The sequence below is a fragment of the Lissotriton helveticus genome, chromosome 3_2 (assembly GCF_964261635.1).
Source record: "Lissotriton helveticus chromosome 3_2, aLisHel1.1, whole genome shotgun sequence".
NCBI classification, from domain to species: Eukaryota; Metazoa; Chordata; class Amphibia; order Caudata; family Salamandridae; genus Lissotriton; species Lissotriton helveticus.
In genome coordinates, this window is record NC_136062.1 from 26367838 (window position 1) to 26385769 (window position 17932).

The window sequence follows — 17932 nt, forward strand, 5'->3', positions numbered from 1 at the left end:
GTTTGAGTCTTGTCCCACAATGAATCTGAGGACCCACAAACAAGGGAGCCCTTAAGTACCATAAGGAAAGGGTTGGAACAACTCAGGGAGTCACTCCCAGAGGAGGGGCAGGACCAAGCAGAGGATACTCCCATTTCCTTTGTCCAGTTTTGCGCTAGGGCAAGAACCAATGGTTCCTGAACTGGTTCAAACTGGAGTATTCTAGAAAGGCACAATTTGTGCCCTTCAAAACAATCTAGTGGCGCTGGTAAATGCCCCCACCCAAGTCCAATACAATAAATCCTGTCTGGGAGGTGGTCACAACTCACTGTGACAGGAAACCTATTGTTCTACCTTCCCCTGCTCGAGCTTGGCTCAGCAGCAGAAGGGTAGAATCTTGTCTGTGGTTAGCAGCAGCACTAGCTTTCTTGCAGACCCGGAGTACACTGGGTCTCCTAAGGAGCCCCCATGTACATGGGATCATACTTCCAATACTGGAATCGGTGTTGGGGTATGATTCCAACATGTTTGATACTGAACATGACTGGGTTTGGTGCAGCCACTATGTAGTTAGACATCTCGTAATGACCGATATCCGCTATATGTCAGAAAATAGCTTACCACACTTACAAAGCGTGGAGAATCAACAGAGGTTTGTAAGGGTGCCCTGCTCATGCAGGGGCACCCTCAGCCATATTAATAAGCACCCTGCCTTCAGGACTGAAAAGACAGTCATAGGGGTGACGTATACATTTTAAGTGCAATGGCCTCAGATAGAAGGAAACCTATACCTGTTGTGAGAGGTACAAGCACCAACTCACACAGGCTGCAATGGCAGGCCTATAGTCACAGTTTAAGTATCCTCCCATGAGTGGCACAATACATGCTGCAGCCCCTGGGACACACCTGGTGTACCAATCCACTGGGTACTTTGGTCCATATACTAGGGACTTACAAGGGTACACCAGTAGCTAATTGTGGAGGTATCAAAGTACTTACCAATACAATTTAGGGGAGAAGGCACAGTTGCTGGGGTCCTGATTAGCAGGATTCTAGAGACTAGAACACCGAGCAAAAAGTGGGGGTAACCATGAAAGCAGATCCTACTTTCCTACAAATATCTTTAAAAAAACACTGGTCTACAAAAAAGAAGTCTCTATCAGATAGACCAGGATCATAGACAATGTCCTGGACTCTTTTCCAGAAGAAAGGTAAACCGTGTGAAAAATGGTTCAGATGAAGGGGAGCATCTGAGAAATGTGATTATGACATGTTGATAGTGAAGCTCAAAGATGACAGGAGGTTTGCCATAGTCTGGAGGTGGTTGACGAGTGCCTTGAGTGAGCCCACCTTTAATAGCCTGTTGTCGACGTTGGGGAAGACTGACACCCTGACCTTCGAAGAAGTGCTGCCACCAACACCCAAGGGGCACTTGTGAGACCAAAAGGGAGCACAGTAAATGAAAAATGCTCCTGTTCCACTACAAACCGCAGCTAACACTGAAGAGCTCGTAGGGCAGGTATATGGAAATAGGCGTCCTTTAGGTCCAATGCCATCATCCAATCTCCAGGGTATAGGGCAGACAAGACCTGGGCTAGTGTAAGAATTTTTTCTTTTTTCTTCTGGAGGAAGGTGTGGAAGGGCACACGTCTAAGATAGGCTGGAGACCACCATCCTTTTTGGGCACTAAGTAGTAGCAGGATAACAAACATGCCCTACGTCTGGCACAGGCACCCTCTGTCCCTTTGGCCAAAAACTGAAGGGTGGTCCTCTGTCAGTCATTAGGAAGATGCAGCTGTGCAGAAAGTAAAGGGAGGGCACAGTCCTTCCGAACAATTTTCAGAATCCACCTGTCTTATGTTATAGCCTGACAAACCGGCAAGAATTGTTGGATCGTCCCACAGGGTGGCCCATGCTCCACTAAGGGAACACTAATAGGTTTCTTTTCAAATGGGGCGTAAGGGGATAGCGGACTGGGTTGCCCACTGATCGTAGATGCATGGCACTGGGTATCACAGAGGTGACCGTAAAACTGCTGGGTGTCAAACTGGGGTTGGATTGGCTGGCAGTAAGGGGTATCTCTACTGAAACCACAAAAAGAGCAGCAGGGATGAGACTGGCGAGGTGGGGCAGAAAAACCCAGGGAGTGTGCTTCAGCCCTGCTCTCTTTGAACCAGTCAAGAGAGTCTACCTTGTCTACAAGCAGGAGCGCCTCATCGAAAAGAATGTCCTTGAGAGATGACTGAACATCACCTGAAAACCCAGTGTACCAAAGCCAGGTGTGGTGGCGAATGACAACTCTAGTGCCGATGGCCCTACATATTGGTGGCATCCAAGCCACAACTAATCGTGAACTTGGCAGCATTACAATCCATACTGAATGGCCTGGGCAATGACTGGTCGGAGAACTGCTGGGAGACCTGGGAAAACGGAAGCCACCAAGCACATTAGGGTAGAAATAGCATCCCACTAAGCAGCTTGCATTCACCAATCTGAGAGCCAAGCTGGTGGGGAAAAATACTTGTTTGCCAAAGATTTCAACACATTTTGATTGTCTGTCTGAGTGAGTAGTTGAAAACATGTTAAGACTGGTCCTGCTTGTAGACTCTTGCACCACCAAAGTTTCAGGGGAGGGGTGCGGAGATAAAAAAGCGGGATCATCTAGGGCTTCATTAAAAGGCAGGAGGGGCTCAGAAAATGTTTGACCCAGCTGCAGAAACTTTGTCAACACGTTAGTCTTTACCTCCAAGGTGGTGAGATGGAGGTCAAGCACTTCAGCAGCTCTGTGCATAACTAGAGTAGTAAGAGGACTCCTCTGTGGCTGGCCCAAAGTGAGAGAAGGCCTGTTTCAGGTGGTGTTATCGAGGGGAGTAGGACAGTGTTATTGAAACTACTAGCCTCCTGCAAGTCATTATACCAGTTGCCACCTTGATAGAGCTGAGCAAACACAACATCTGCATCACAATCACTGTCCGAGTTCATGCCCAAAGTGAATGTAGGGTGTGCTGCTGTCCCTGTGGAGGCGGCAGAGCAAGCTAAGGAAGTGGTGGCCCAAATGTTATGGGTGCAGCGTAAGGCAAAGTTAGACTTGGACCATCTCGGAGTCAGACAAGACTATGGGCAGTACCTCAGCCAGCATCAATGGATTCAGTTGCAACGTCCAACTCCCAGGGACCGGCGTGGACCGCGGTGCCAGAGGCAGGGTCCTAACTGAGGCCTGAGGGGCTAGGGCACCATTGTAATGGACTTGGGGGAGGGGGTTGTCCAGCTGGCCGTGCTCCAGGTCTAGAGCCTTTTGGCTCCTTTGGGCTAAGGCACGCCAGAGGGAGTAGGCAAGGAGTCGAAGAGTCAGAGCTTGGCTGCATGGAACCCTTCAATTTGTTGCAGAGGGCAAATGGCCCGAAAACTCTGACTGTGCCAGAACCAGTTGCCAGATTGGCTCCGAAGTCGGTTGACTCTAGGAGCAAGACCTAGATTTGTGCTGAGATGATCTGATTCACAACAATGATCTGCGAGTGGCTGCAGCGTCTTCTGGAGCTGTACTAGACCTTAGACTTGAACTACAACTTAGTGTGGTCTTGGCTAAGAGTCTGCTCATGCTTGACGATGTAAAATTTCACCTTATGGTTCCGGATAGTCTTCGGGTTCATCAACGCCTTGGATTGGTGGCTCAACCCAAGAAACCACAAGCACACCTGATGGATGTCTGTCACAGACATTTGTATGCAATCGTCCCTTCAGGGGTCAAAACCTTTGGCTTTAAGGAGAAACATCTCTTGCACACTGTTGGAAAATTGGAAAAAATATTAATGTAGTGTCTCAGAGACCACATGTAGCTCCGGATCCACATCAGGAAGCGCAGCAAGAGTTGAACTGACGTCAGCGCAAAAGTCGTGCCTATATAGGCTCTGCACGTCCTTTCCGGAGTAGAACACATTGGTGCGGTGTAGCACACTGCTACCTACAGGCACAAATGGAGCTGCTGAGAAAAATCTCCAGATCCAGTCTTATGCCTGGGGGTATTCACAAGGTGAGGAATCTGCAGTTACAAGTATCCATCAGAAGAATACCAATTTGTCAGTTAAGATTTAGTCCTTAAAGATAAGTAGTAATAAAACTCCACATGTGCAACGTAATCAGACTGTAAATTATGTTGCTTTCAATTTAGGAGCCAACAGAACTCTTATAAACAAGAATAAATTTATTTGTTTTTTATATAGATTTCATGATATAAAATGTTTACAGTATTATACTTTTAAATAATACACTTAAACCTTTTCCCCATACATAATATTTCACCATTAAAACAGCTGTTTTGTTCGTGCCTTATAATTGTATCTATAAGATACACTACGGAATATAAATGTTAGACTTCATATTGTCCTTCAATTAAAAATAATTGCATGTAGTACCGACAAAACAAACATGAAATGAAATATGAACAGATTTGTTTGGTGAATCTTAAAATACATTTAAAGACAGATATATTTAATTGGCATAACATTGTATTGCAATCTCCCATAGTTTATAATAATACGAAATCACTGCTATCCGTATTTTGTTAAAATATGTACCATGTATAATATAAACATTTACATTTGTTTCTACATAATTTTAAATACATTTCGAAATGACTGTGTACATTCTTCTTTGATAAACTGATTTACAGTATGAGGTCTTTGGAAGGTCTGACTTCGGAAACAATCACAATACAAAAGAAAAATGCATATTCTCTTTATAACAAGGCAACTGTTTGTTTTTTAAAAAGGTATGTTTTCTGTATAATTTCATCTGGCTTAAAATATTACTATACAACACTAACGTGATACAACTGAAATGTATAAAAAAAGTAATTTCTATTTTGTACAAATCAAAATTACTTAATATTATAAATAGTAGTTTAACTTAATTTATCGATTGTTAATTGCCCGGCATCTCCTGATACTTCTTAACGTAAAAAAATGTATTTGCCATGGGATCATCCAAAAAGGATCCATACAGTACCACTCTTCTCCATATTTCTCCTAAAGCCGACAGGATGTGGAGTCTTGACATTTCCTCTTGGCTTTGAAACAGGAAAAGTAGATCTAAATTCATAAATTAAATGTCTGCAGCTGGTGATAAAATCAACCACCAATATAGTTTTTTTGCTATAGCATTAGGCGTATTGAATTATTTGTTTCTTTGGTGCAGCTCCCAGGCTCGATCGTGAGTTCAGCAGAATCATCCTGAGGGAAGATAACTTTGTCGGGTGTGTAGTCATTCCGTTTTAAATCTATGAAACAAATAATGATAATTACTACCTTCTATAAAATGGAAAAATATTTTATGTAGAAAATGGACAATGTCTTAGGTGCATTAATCTAAGAGTAATTTATAAATAAATACTAATATAGTTTACAATATAGACAAACAGTAAATGACAGTAGTAGTGCAAGTTTGTGCATATGGCCATTAGACCATCAGCCTGGTACAATCACCAGTCTAAAACACCCATTGGCTTCTGTTGACACTAACTGGGCGAGGGCATTGTGTTGCTAACAAAAGCTACAGGAGGAGTATGAACGTTACAATGGAGATTGTATATGTATATGTACAGGAATTTATATAGCGCAAATCACCGAGCGGTTTCTAAGCGCTTGCTTAGGGAACCCGTCCTGGTATTCCCCTGTGAGATAACCCCAGCAGGGTATTCGCAAGGTGAAAGCCAGGCATCCCGCCGCGAGGAGCCGTTGTGGAGATTAAGCAAGCTATTGCCCAGAGTCGCAGAGTGTGAACCCGTGAATAGAGTAGGCACCGGAGCGAGAATTGTCGAGTCCATGGACATTTTAGGACTCAAGACCCCGCCGAGCCGGGAATTGAACCCTGGTCCCAGGCTGATCTCTGCTTCCAGGTCTGCCTCCTCTAACCAGTGAGCCACACTTCTCCACGAGATTTCATCTCGCAGAATGCTTGGTTTAAGAATAACGGCAAATCTAGAGTTATAAGCCTCTGGCAGCTGAGAGGAACCTTCTCATGGTTCTTTCAACATCTGATACAGGAGGGGGGTGGGAGGGACCATGAGCTGTTTAGTTTATACAATTTGTTTGGGTAGTCATCAATCATCCCCCACTTCCTCACTCCTGAGCCTTGGAATAAGGGAGTTTGTCAACAACCGGACCAATCTTTTCCTCTGTGATAGCACAGTCTAGTTGTGCGGTCTCCACTGGAGTCAATTTGAGTTAAACAATACCAGAAAGTAAATCAACAACAGCCAGTCATTTAGGTAAATGAAAACGGGTATGCCCAATCTCTATAAATGTGCTGGGACCATCGCCAACACTTCCCTGAACACACGAGGGGTGCTGTTGTGGTCGTAGGGCAGCACAGAAAACTGAAAATGCTCTTGGTCCACTTTGAACCGCCGAGAACGCCTGTGTGACCACAGGACACGCATATCAAAATAAGTGTCCTGCAGGTCCAGCATTAACATCCAGTATCCAAGATAAATAGAACTGGGCCAGCGTGAGAATCTTGAATTTGTGCGTTTCCAAGAATAAATTGAGAGGGTCATAATCTAAAATAGGATGAAAGTGTTTGTTACCATAAAATAATAGCAGTAACATTCAGTTCCTATATCTGATGCCAGAACCCTCTCTATTGCTCCACGTCCAAATGGCTATTTTTCCCACTGCAGAATGGAAAACGAGTTCCCCGAAAGTCGCTCTGACGTATGTGGAATATGCGGGTGGGTCGGACAGAAATGGCAGGGCGTAGTGGTGCTGGACTATTTGGAGGACCCACATGTTGGATATAATGCTCTGCCTCTCAGAGGGGGCCAAATGTTATAGACAGCAAACTAAAAAGGCCTTGGAGCTGAAGCAGCGGGGTTTGTGGGTTGGGTGGTACCATGTTGCTGCTGGCCTGGACATTGTTCGCTGGATCACTTACCTCAAAAGGACTGGAAGGCTGGTACCGGCGTGGTGGGCCTTGATGTGGTCTGTAGGCCATACCCTTCCTGAAGCCTCAAAATGGCCATAACTGATGGAGGATACTGCCTCACGGATGCAGAGAGGGTGAGGGAGCATACTGTGGCCCTGCATTCCTTCTAGAAGTCCAGTGCCAAATCTGCTTTATATCCCAGAGACACGTACCATCAAATGGCATATTATATATAGCAAAGTGCCTCTTTTTAAATGGTTAGCCCCCACTTTTTGCCTGGGAAATGATGCCGTTTCATCTGGAAGCGACAGTGTCCCTGCTCCCCCGTGCCAGATCTCCTTTCCTAAACTGTATCTATTCTTTCCACAATTGGCACCACCTTAGCCACATCAGTCCCTTGTAAAAGGTACCCCATGTACCATGGGCCTTGTGGTTAAAGAGGATCCCTAAGGGCTACAGAACAAATTGTGCCACCCTAAAGGACCGCTCAGCAAGCACACGCACACTGCTGCCAGCGTATCTTGGCGCAGATAAAACTAAAGCGTCGCACAGCGCACATCCCTGTGAGACCTGCCTATAGACACTGCATGAGATATAGCCAAAACATCCCTCTAGAAAGCCTTAGACCTAAGGCAGGGTGCACTAGACCTGCCCCTCCACTATCCGGGTTTATTCCTGGATATTGTAAGTGATCAGGGAAGCACATAAGTACATGGGCTGGACACTCATCATTACGAGTTCCCCAGCTCCATGATGGCTTCACTGAAAAAGGAGATGTTTGGTACCAAACTTGTCAGCATAAAAAACCTGCACTGATTCCAATGTCAGATTTAATAAAAACAATATACAGGGGACCCTTTAGAGGGGTCCCCTGAAACCTACCAATCCTTGGTGTTCACAGACTGGCCTGAGCCAGCCTGCTACAACCTGGCAGTCCTCTGACCTTATGGGGAGGCCTGCGCACTCTTAAGATGGAGCACAATGCCTTTCCCAGTTGGAGGTGTCAAAAACATCCATCTATGGCAGGGAGCTTCAAAGGCCTTGCTACATTTGTAATGCAACCCCAGACTCTCCTGATAGAGGGAACAGGCCCACTTCCGTCCCCACCCCATGTTTGACGGGAGGAGAGGCAGGAAAACTTAGAAAGAATAGGAGGTGCGCCCTCCTCTGCCAACTCCACTCAGGTGCTGGAGGCGAGGTGAAGTACACTTTTCAGTGCCCACTGTCTTGTGTTTCCTGCATCGCTCTTTGTAGTTTTCCCTATATTAGCCTAACTGTGCATGTTGTAGGCGTCATTCATGCTTGATTCTGTGCCACATTGTACTTTCACATGAACCTTCATATGTTTTTGCGTTTTGTTCTTTTCCTAGGATTTAGTCTGAACACCATAGACAAGGTTAAACAAAAATGTCCCTTGTTATTCTTTCTGGCCAGGGACTAGCACCTAGACAGAACACAAAAATGCAGCTGTTTTTTATGTGCATACATGTCCTATCATATAGATGAGCACATGAGCCAAAAACACACACACAGAACGAGTTCTGAGATAAGAGCACTATGTCTGCTGAAATTTAGAGCGTTCATCTGTTTATGCGAAGGTAATGGGTTTGCCAGTAATCCCAGAGATTCTACATGTATAATCATTTTGCTTCAGTTGGAGGGGAGGGGAAGGGGGGTTTAGGTCGCTCTGTCCTATAAAATGACAGGGCTTTTTATGATGCACGGATTATTAACCAATCTAACTGTACTCTTATTATGCATTTGCCTTCTAATTGTGGCACATATACTACATTTCAGAGCACAATAGTTTAAATAAATATTCTAAACTTTCTTCGTGGCTTCTGGTTATCTTACTGTGGACAAGTACGAGTGAGAGAGAAAAAGTGTGTGTCCTGTTACCACGATCCCTGAGAGGGTAGTGTTCTGGGGTGGAAATTCACTTGTTTCTCCGGCACGGTTAGTAGGGCAAGTGAGGCAATATAGCTAGTCGGACTCAGACTCAAAGATATTGAGGTGGTATGGTGACAGTCCCTACACACTGATATTTTATGGTTCCAAGCATAGTTCTGTTCCAGAGCAGGATCCCTACAACATAGCACCACCAGTGTTTGGTCTGGTACTTACTTGCAGGAACCCTGGGTATAATAATAATTCTTTATTGTTTGATTACTTAAAATCTTACAATTTGACATGTACATCTACTGTAATATAAAACCACTAAAAACTAAATAAAATGGATGCAACAACTTCTAAACCAGTTACAATAAATATAACAAAATTTAAAACGGTTTCAAACTGCGTAAAAGTTTTCGTAATTATAATCTTCCAGTTTTGCTTTTACTCTTAATAAAAACTTTACAAAAGCAGAATTCATACTTATATCATTAGAATACCGACACCTTATCAAAGCTTGCCTACATGTCCTTATTCCTCACGTGTTAAAACATGTTTTAAGTATAGTTTTTCTTTCAATCTGAAGTTCAGGACAGATACATAGCAAATGGACAATATTGTCCTCGCCGGTTTTACACAATCTGCATACTGTAGTCCCCTCCATTTTCATCCAAGGGGAAGATGACTAAGTCCAGTGAGTACACCAAATCTTGCTTTGATAAAAATGTGCTTATTTTTTAATGACCATGGGATTTCTAAATATTTCTAAATAGGCGTGAACCTGCTTTTTTGTAAACCCATTAATTATTGACCATGCATGTTTTCTTTTTGCCAATATATCTTTATCTCTTACGATCGACAGTTGGTTTGTTGTTCTGTTAAATATTTTTTTGAATGAGGCCTTGTTTATTGTATTGTTCCAAATTGACATGACAGCATGAGTAGTGTTGGTGCTTGTCCACAATACCCTAGCAGTTTTTCTCAGAGACGTCTGTGGTGCTAGGGATTTCTCAAACACAGTTATTAGTTATCGCCTAGTTCTGTTGGTTTTTCAAGCTTGAATATTAAAAGGTCTCTACCCTGAATGTGCTACGTTTTGAATCCATTTCCAGTTAGCTCTGGCTCCACCTGAGGCTATTCCTGTTAAATGCCGCGCAGCGGTAACACAGCATTTAATGCTACATGGAGTTCCTAATGTAGGAGCTGCAGGGATTTTTGTAATTGAAGCGAAAGGAGTAGTTTCTTACCTGTAACTCCAGTTCTCTTGTAGGGGTATTTACGTGATAGTCATAATCATGTGAATAGTTCCGCCCATGTGCGTGGACCCCGGAGCACTTCATTAGATACATCTTCTAAAGATGTAATCTTCTGCTTTCTTCAGGAAGTCTTGTATAGACACTTAAGAGATAAAAAGACAATAATGCAGCCTAACCAACTAGGCCACACTGGCCATTACTTCATCTTCAAGTGAAAAAAAGATAGCCAGTTTAAGATTTTTTTTAATCTAGCAATTTGCTGAGTTTTACACATAGAAAACTCTGCCCTAGCATCATTGTCTAGGCAGTAGTGCTTAGTAAATGTACGGACTGACTTCCAAGTGGCAGCCTTATAGATTTCCGAAATAGGTATGTTACGAAGTAAAGCCACTGTAGCTGCTTTACCTCTGGTAGAGTGAGCCCTAGGCTTACTAACCAAAGTCTAGTTAGCTTTCTGATAACACAGCTGAATACAGGAAACAATCCACCTAGAAATGGATTGTTTGGAGGTAGCTAGACTAGTTTGGACTGAGCCATAGCTTACAAATAACTGGTCTGATCTACGGATCCTTATCCTTAGTCTTGTCCAAATAGAACTTCAAGACCCTCCTAACATCAAGGGAATAAAACGACCTCTCAGCAGGAGAAGAGGGATTCAGAAAAAATGTAGGCAATGTAATAGTTTGGTTCACATGAATCTCTGAAACAACTTTAGGGAGGAACTTAGGTTGAGTCCTCATAACTACCTTAGAGGAATGAAAGACTGTATAAGGCTCTTTACAACATGGTGCTTGAAGTTCGCTTACCCTGCAGGCAGAAGGTATGGCCACAAAGAAAGCCGTCTTTCAAGACAGATGCTGAAGAGAAGCCTTATGAATGGGTTCAAACGGTTCCCTCATCAGTCGTGAAAGGACCACATTGAGCTCCCAGGGAGGCGAAGAACGCCTAATGGGAGGAAACACTTGCTTCAATCCTTCAAGAAAATCTCTGATGACAGGGATTTAAAAAAAGGAAGTTTGTGAAGGACATTTCCTATAAGCAGTTAAAGCTGCCAGGTGAACTTTGCTTGAAGGAAACTGAAGGCCAGATTGAGCCAAGTGTAGCAAGGAAGGAAGTATGACATCTTCCTTGCAGGAGGTAGGATCCACGTTTTTAGATGCACACCAGATGCAAAATCTCTTCTATTTATATGCATAGGATATGCGTGTAGATGGTCATTTTGCCTCTTTCAATATCTCCATACAGTTCTGAGTGTGATTCAAATGTCCGTACTGTACTAACTCAGGAGTCATGCCGCCAAATTCAACGACATGAGGTTGGGGTGCACCATTTGCCTGCCGAACTTCGTCAGAAGGTCCGGCTAAAATGGAAGACGGAGATGTGGAAGGAGAGACCAGTGGAGTAGGTCTGTGAACCACCACTGACGGGTCCACTCCGGAGCAATGAGGATAATCTTGGCCCGTGATTGCGAGAGCTTGATCAGTACTGTCGGCATCAGGGGAATTGGAGGAAAAGCCTAGAGAAAGCTGCCTGACCAGTTGATCCAAAGTGCATTCCCCAGAGTCCCTGGTTGGTAAAACCTGAATGCGAAGTCGCGGCATTTGCTGTTTTCAGTGGTAGCGAACAGATCGACTTCTGGAGTACCCCATCTTTCGAAGATGTCTCGCACCACTTCGTCGTTTAAGACCCATGCGGGATTTTCTTGAATGAGTCTGCTGAGCGCGTCCGCCTGAGCATTCTGAATACCTGGGAGGTGAGTTGCTCTGATGGTCAGGTTTCTGGCTGACAGCCAGTTCCAGATGGCCTGGGCTTCCCAAGACAATACTCGAGACCTTGAGCCCCTCTGCTTGTTGAAGTAGAACATTGTGGTTGTATTGTCTGTCTGAACACGCAGGGAACTGCTGTGAAACGACGGCTAGAAGGCTTTCAGCACCAAATGGACTGCTCGAAGCTCCAGGAAGTTGATGTGGTACTTGGTCTCTTTTGGGGCCCATGTGCCCCTTATCTGAAGGTGTTCGGAATGTGCACCCCAGCCGTGGAGAGCAGCATCTGTCACTATGGTTTGTGTTGGTATCTCCTTGTGGAAGGGATTCCCCCGGAGATTGCGTGTAGAACACCACCATCAGATGGACTGAAGAGCCTGCTGCGACAGTTGAATCCTGTCCTCCCAATCCCCCAGTTTCTAGTCCCACTGATTCTCCAGACATTCTTGCAGGAGTCTCATATGGCGGCGTGCATTCAGAGAGTGGAAGATACAGGGGCCATAGAACCCAGAAGAAACGATACCTTCCTCAACGTCTGGGAGGGCATATTCATAACAACCAGAGCCTCCTGAAGGATTGATAAGCATCTCTCCTCCAAAGGGCACACGGTTGCGGTGTGTGTATTGATGGTGGCTCCCAGGTACTGTAGACATTGTACAGGAGTTGAGACAGACTTTGTGAGATTGATGTGGAGGCCCAAAAAAAGTAGGAGGTTGGAAGTCCTATTGAAATGCAGTTGTGCTTCCTGAAACGTAGCTGCCTTGATCAACCAGTCGTCCAGATACGGGTAGACAAACACCTTGTTCCTCCTTAGATGCACCACAGCCATGCATTTGGAAAATGTCCGAGGCGCTGACTTCAGGCCAAAAGGCAGCACTGAGTATTGATAATGGTTGTTGCGCACAGTGAAACGCAGGACCTTGCAATGTTTCCTCGCTATGGGCACCTGAAAGTATGCGTCTTGCAGTTCTATTGTGCATGGCCAGTGTCCTTGATGAAGTTGAGGGTAGATTTGATGGAAGGACAACATCTGAAACTTTTCTTTGCAAACCCATTTGTTGGCCTGTCGCAAGTCGAAGATGGGTCTGAACTTGTTCTAGTCTTTCTTGCGGACTAGAAAGAACCAAGAATACAGTCCTGTTCCTCTCTGTGCCCGAGGAACCAGTTCTATCGCCCTTTACTGTAAGAGGGTGTTGGCCTCCTTCTGCAACTTATGTAGCATGTAGCGTGATAGAGTTGGAGGAATCGACAGAGGACTTGTCAAATGTAGCAAGTAGCCACTGCGAACAATATTCAGCACCCAATTGTCCCGAGTTATTTTCTGCCACTCTGCCAGATAGTTTTGAATGCTTCTCCTCACCGGAGTGGATAACGGACGAGGGATAAGAAACTCTTCAGGGCTTGGAACCAGCAGGAGCCTTGTTCCCTTGTCCAGACTGCTGGTTGGATCGTCCTCGCTGTTGTCGTTTCAGAAACGGCTGAAAAGACGGCTGAAACTGCTGTTGTTGGTGGTTGGATTGACAGCACTGAGACCACTGAAACCTCTGAGAGGAATAACACCGCTGGAAAGAGAGGAAGGTTTTTCGATGTTCTTTAGGTTTTTCTAAACCTACAGCCTTCAAAGTCTCCATTTCAGTCTTCATGGGGGCCATCTCGTCGTCCGCATGGGAGCCAAAGAGAGTCGGGGGAGAGAACGGAAGATTTGAAATGCGCTGTTGCGCCTCCGGCTTCAGTGAAGCAAGAGGAAGCCAATCATGTCCACGTAGAGCAATTCCGTGGCAATAACCATGGGCTGCAGCGCTGATGACTTGATTCCCGCTTGTCTCTGGGTAGGAGATCCACAAACTGCTTTAGCCCCGTGACCTACGCTGACACCACAAGGCTCTCCATTGCCCTACCTGGGCTGCGTCCTTTTGCTCCCTCTGCTCCGGTTGTCGCCACAGGTCTCCCCCCGCCGCCACAGCCTTCCATCTTCGCGTGGCCACAGTGCGGGGGAGACTACAATCCCCAGGGGGCATAGCGGCAGGCAGCCTCTCCACCGGACATCCGCGCCTGGAGGCGCTAGAAAAGGAAGACTCTTTGCGGCAGAGCGGGTGAACTGCTTTAGCCCCGTGACCTACGCTGACCCCACAAGGCTCTCCATTGCCCTACCTGGGCTGCGTCCTTTTGCTCCCTCTGCTCCTGTTGTCGCCACAGGTCTCCCCCCCGCCGCCACAGCCTTCCATCTTCGCGTGGCCACAGTGCGGGGGAGACTACAATCCCCAGGGGGCATAGCTGCAGGCAGCCGCTCCACCGGACATCCGCGCCTGGAGGCGCTAGAAAAGGAAGACTCTTTCCCGCGTCGCGGGACGTGCGCGGGACTGCGCCGGGCTAAGCCCGGGCCAAGGGCGGGCCCGTTTAAGCCCGTTAAAGACCGGGTAAGACTGGACTGGGCCACCCCACTGACATTTGTTGTTCGATCATCTACTACGTTCCTTTTTTACCTCCCCTGTATTGTAGCCTGATCGGAGTTTTCCTGCAACTCTCCAACCCTAGTATCATCATTCTGAGAATGTCGCCTAGAAATACTAGAAGTAGCAAGCCATCACATGCTGCCCAAACTATCGGTCCCATTGACCAATTTATTTCTAACGACGCAATCAATCAAGGAGTCCTTTTGCTGGAACGGAGGGTCTCTCAAGATTTGGCCATGGCCAAACGTTCCTCGTTGGGCCTATTGGCTGTTGCTAGAACACTTCAGCGCCTTCCAGAACATGGCGCATTAACGGACTCTCACACCGTCCCAGGAACTGTGGATCTGTCAGTATCTATTGATCTATCAGCCACCCAGCTATCTCACTCTGCCCTATCTTTGGAGAGAACCCCGACTCTTTTTACAAGCCCGAGAAGGGATGACTCCAATATAACCACCAACAGGGGCCTGAGGGAGGGTGCGATACCAAAGAAAAAAGGGAAAAACAAGAAACCCCAAAAAAACAACTCTCGCGTACAGACACAATCCTTGATTCAATCTGGATCGCAAATTCAACCTGCTATCCAAAGTATCAGCCAACTAATTTCACCCCAGCAAGAGCCAAATCCCTTACCATCCGATATAATAAATCTCTCCACCTCCATGCCTAACCTTAGCCCTAGTAGTAACGCGGGAAGAGGGCGTGTTATCTGTAGCCCAGATACCCAGTTACTGGATAGACTAGAGGCAATAATCAAGTTGTATGTGCAACCAATCGAGCTTTCCCTGGCCAAAGTTGAAAAGATGGTGGAAACGCTAATTCTAGATCTTAAACCAACCAAGGGCTCTGTTTCCACTCACCAAGTGGCCCAAAAACCCAAACCCAACCCCAACATCACTAAAGCAGGGGTGGTAGCACCTAAACAAGCACCCAAATCGGCTACTACATCTGCAGCTGTTCATCAAAAACCATCAACCCCATCCGTGCAACAAAAATCTCCACCCACAGTAGCGAAGAAAGGCCCCGTTATACCATCAGTTTTAGCCCCAGCCCCTAGTACCTCCCAGGCTCCTTCTCAAGCAAAAACCCCAGGGATCCAAAATGCCACCTTTAAGCCGAGACGGAAAGGTGGTAGTTCCTTCCACCTTCCCCCAGAAGCCACCCCGTTCGTTGTAATTATGACCGGGGTCCCTGAGCTGAATCCAAACTCAGAGGAACCAGCTTGGTCCCTAAAAAATAAAGTGTTGCACTGGCTGTCCGCCAACAGGCCCCTTCCTCCTTACTCTAACAACAGAGTCACATTGGTCCGTAGGGTTCCTTGGTTAGGTAAAGAGCCAAAAACAATTCAGGATGACTGTGTCATCATTAACTTCGAAGACCCCCACATAGTCGAGCATATTTGCTCTTGGGGTCCCCAACTCACACCTGATGGCATTGGCACTAAAAGACTCTCATACTTCTACCCTCCATTAAACCACTACGCTTCAGGTCCAGAATGGAATTGGACCCAGGTCGGCAACTGGAACAGAAGACCCGACTGGTTAGACTGGGCGGGTTATGGGAGTAGAGATCCTGCTCCAGTCTTTGGCTGGAGGGGCGTTCCATTGTCTAATAGATATGACTGCCTGGAGATGGTGGATTGACCACCATCTGTTAACATCCAGGAAACTATAAATCCCCTGTATCCTGGGTCAAATTCACCAAAGCTGTCGCTTTCACTGAATTTATCTTTCAGTTCCCCGATGCCACCCGACTCAGAAGGTATACTCGTTATAGTGGAAGTGCCTCCCTTTTCACCCACTGTAGCACACTTCGTCGTTGTCACCAACGATGATCATACCACATCTTATATCTCTCCCCGACCAGGAACTCCACCTACTAACACCTTGATGAACGTCAGGAAATCAACTCCCCCTATTTTGACACTTTCCGTATTATATTGGAACGTGGCAGGTCTCCGATCAAAGACCAATCTGAAAACATGGCTGGACCTAGTAAACATCCACCAGATAGTCTGCCTTCAGGAGACCTGGGCAATAGACCCAATTCACTTACAGGGCTATAAAACATACCACACTCCAGCCAGCATTACTACGCACGGCAGATCCAAGGGAGGTTTAGCAGTGTATATTTCTAATACTTTGCCAGTAAAGAAAATTACTGTTCTTCACACCACTGCGAACTTTCAAATGATATTGGTTACTTTTAATAAATGTATGTCATACTGTTTTATTAATTTCTATAATAATCTATCCCCCGTAGACTGTGCGAGAACTGTATCTGAAATCTCTTCCCTCACAAATGAGCAACGAAACGGGCAACCATCACTTGTTTGTAATGTGATTTGGGGGGGGGATTTCAATGTTCCTTTGTGTATTAATCATAAGATAGGCATCTGCGGGCTTCTAGATGAAAATGATTGTCCTCTGTCTCACTTTTCACATAGCCATCTAGGTGATGCTCTGAATGATAGTCTCTTCGGACTAGAATTAACGTTTGCAAACGATCTCGTGGATCCCCCTGTTGATTTCAGACCTACTTTCCTCGGCAGGGGTTTGTCAAGTACCATTGATTTTATTTTATGCTCACATATTTTAAAGGGCAAGCTCCAAAAGTTTGCCACAGGCACAGACATTTCAAGTGACCACTTCCCAAATAGTATTACCCTCCTGGTTGATACGGATGATATCCATCCTAATAGGTCTAGTTTACTGACCCAGCAATCTTTGGCCATGGATAAAACCAATGGCTTTTCTGTGAAATGGTCAAAAATTGATCCCACAATTATTACTAGCAAGGTTATATCCAAGGCCCTTCCTTGGATTAACATCTGTCTGGCAGATGAGTCCCCACCTGAGCTGATTTTATCTAGCTTTCAGGAGATTCTAAAAGTTATGAGGGCCGTATTACTCCGCCACCATAAACCAGGTAACCAGATATCTCCCCGGTGGTTTAACTCGGCCTGTCGCAAAGCGCTATCTGCCCAAAAAAAGGCAATACATAACCCAATCAGAGACAAAGCTGAGATAGCCAAACTCAGAACAGAGTATAGAAAGGCTCAACAAAACTGTAAAAAGGATCTAAAGAAAAATTTATGGGCCCAACTACACGCGAGTTGCCGAAGTAAAGACGGCGCCCAGTTTTGGCGCATAGTCAAATCACCTTTTCTAGCCGAAGTAAACACTCTCCAGCACCTAGATGTGGCTGTGATGGCGGACGAGTGGGTGACTCATTTCTCCAAGATTTTTGGTGGTACCCCTGTGGACATAACACCACGGGCCACGTCGACTGCCGACTATTCTAAGATACAAGTATACCCTATCGACCTCCACTTCAGCTTAAGTGAGGTCATACACGCCTTAACGTCCTCGAAAACCGGAAAGGCCCCCGGCCCTGACGGAGTCCCTCTCGACATCTTTCTCACCAACATGGAGCTGTGGTCTCCCATCGTCACCCAGGTGATGGCGGCGGTCTCTAAAGTTGGTCTACCAGACTCCTGGTCTTCTTCCATCCTGCTCCCTATATTCAAAAAGGGTGAACGAAACAACCCAGCCTGCTACAGGCCCATTTCCCTCCTGGACTCCCTGGGGAAGGTCGCGGGACGACTGATCCTGGAACGCCTCCAGGATTGGGCGTCGGAGAACAACGTCTTGACCGACCTTCAGTA

The 17932-nt window shown here is 45.9% G+C and overlaps 1 protein-coding gene across 1 annotated transcript in view; it reads right to left on the reverse strand.

Moving 5' to 3' along the window:
* Positions 1 to 4160: 4160 nt before the first annotated feature.
* Positions 4161 to 17932, reverse strand: part of LOC144826435 (transient receptor potential cation channel subfamily M member 7-like) — a 2236140-nt gene continuing 2222368 nt past the window's right edge. Inside the window, exon 39 of the mRNA XM_078684762.1 lies at positions 4161 to 5254. Within this exon, the coding sequence (XP_078540888.1) occupies positions 5130 to 5254 (125 nt within the window). The 3' untranslated portion in view covers positions 4161 to 5129. The remainder of the gene's footprint in view (positions 5255 to 17932) is intronic.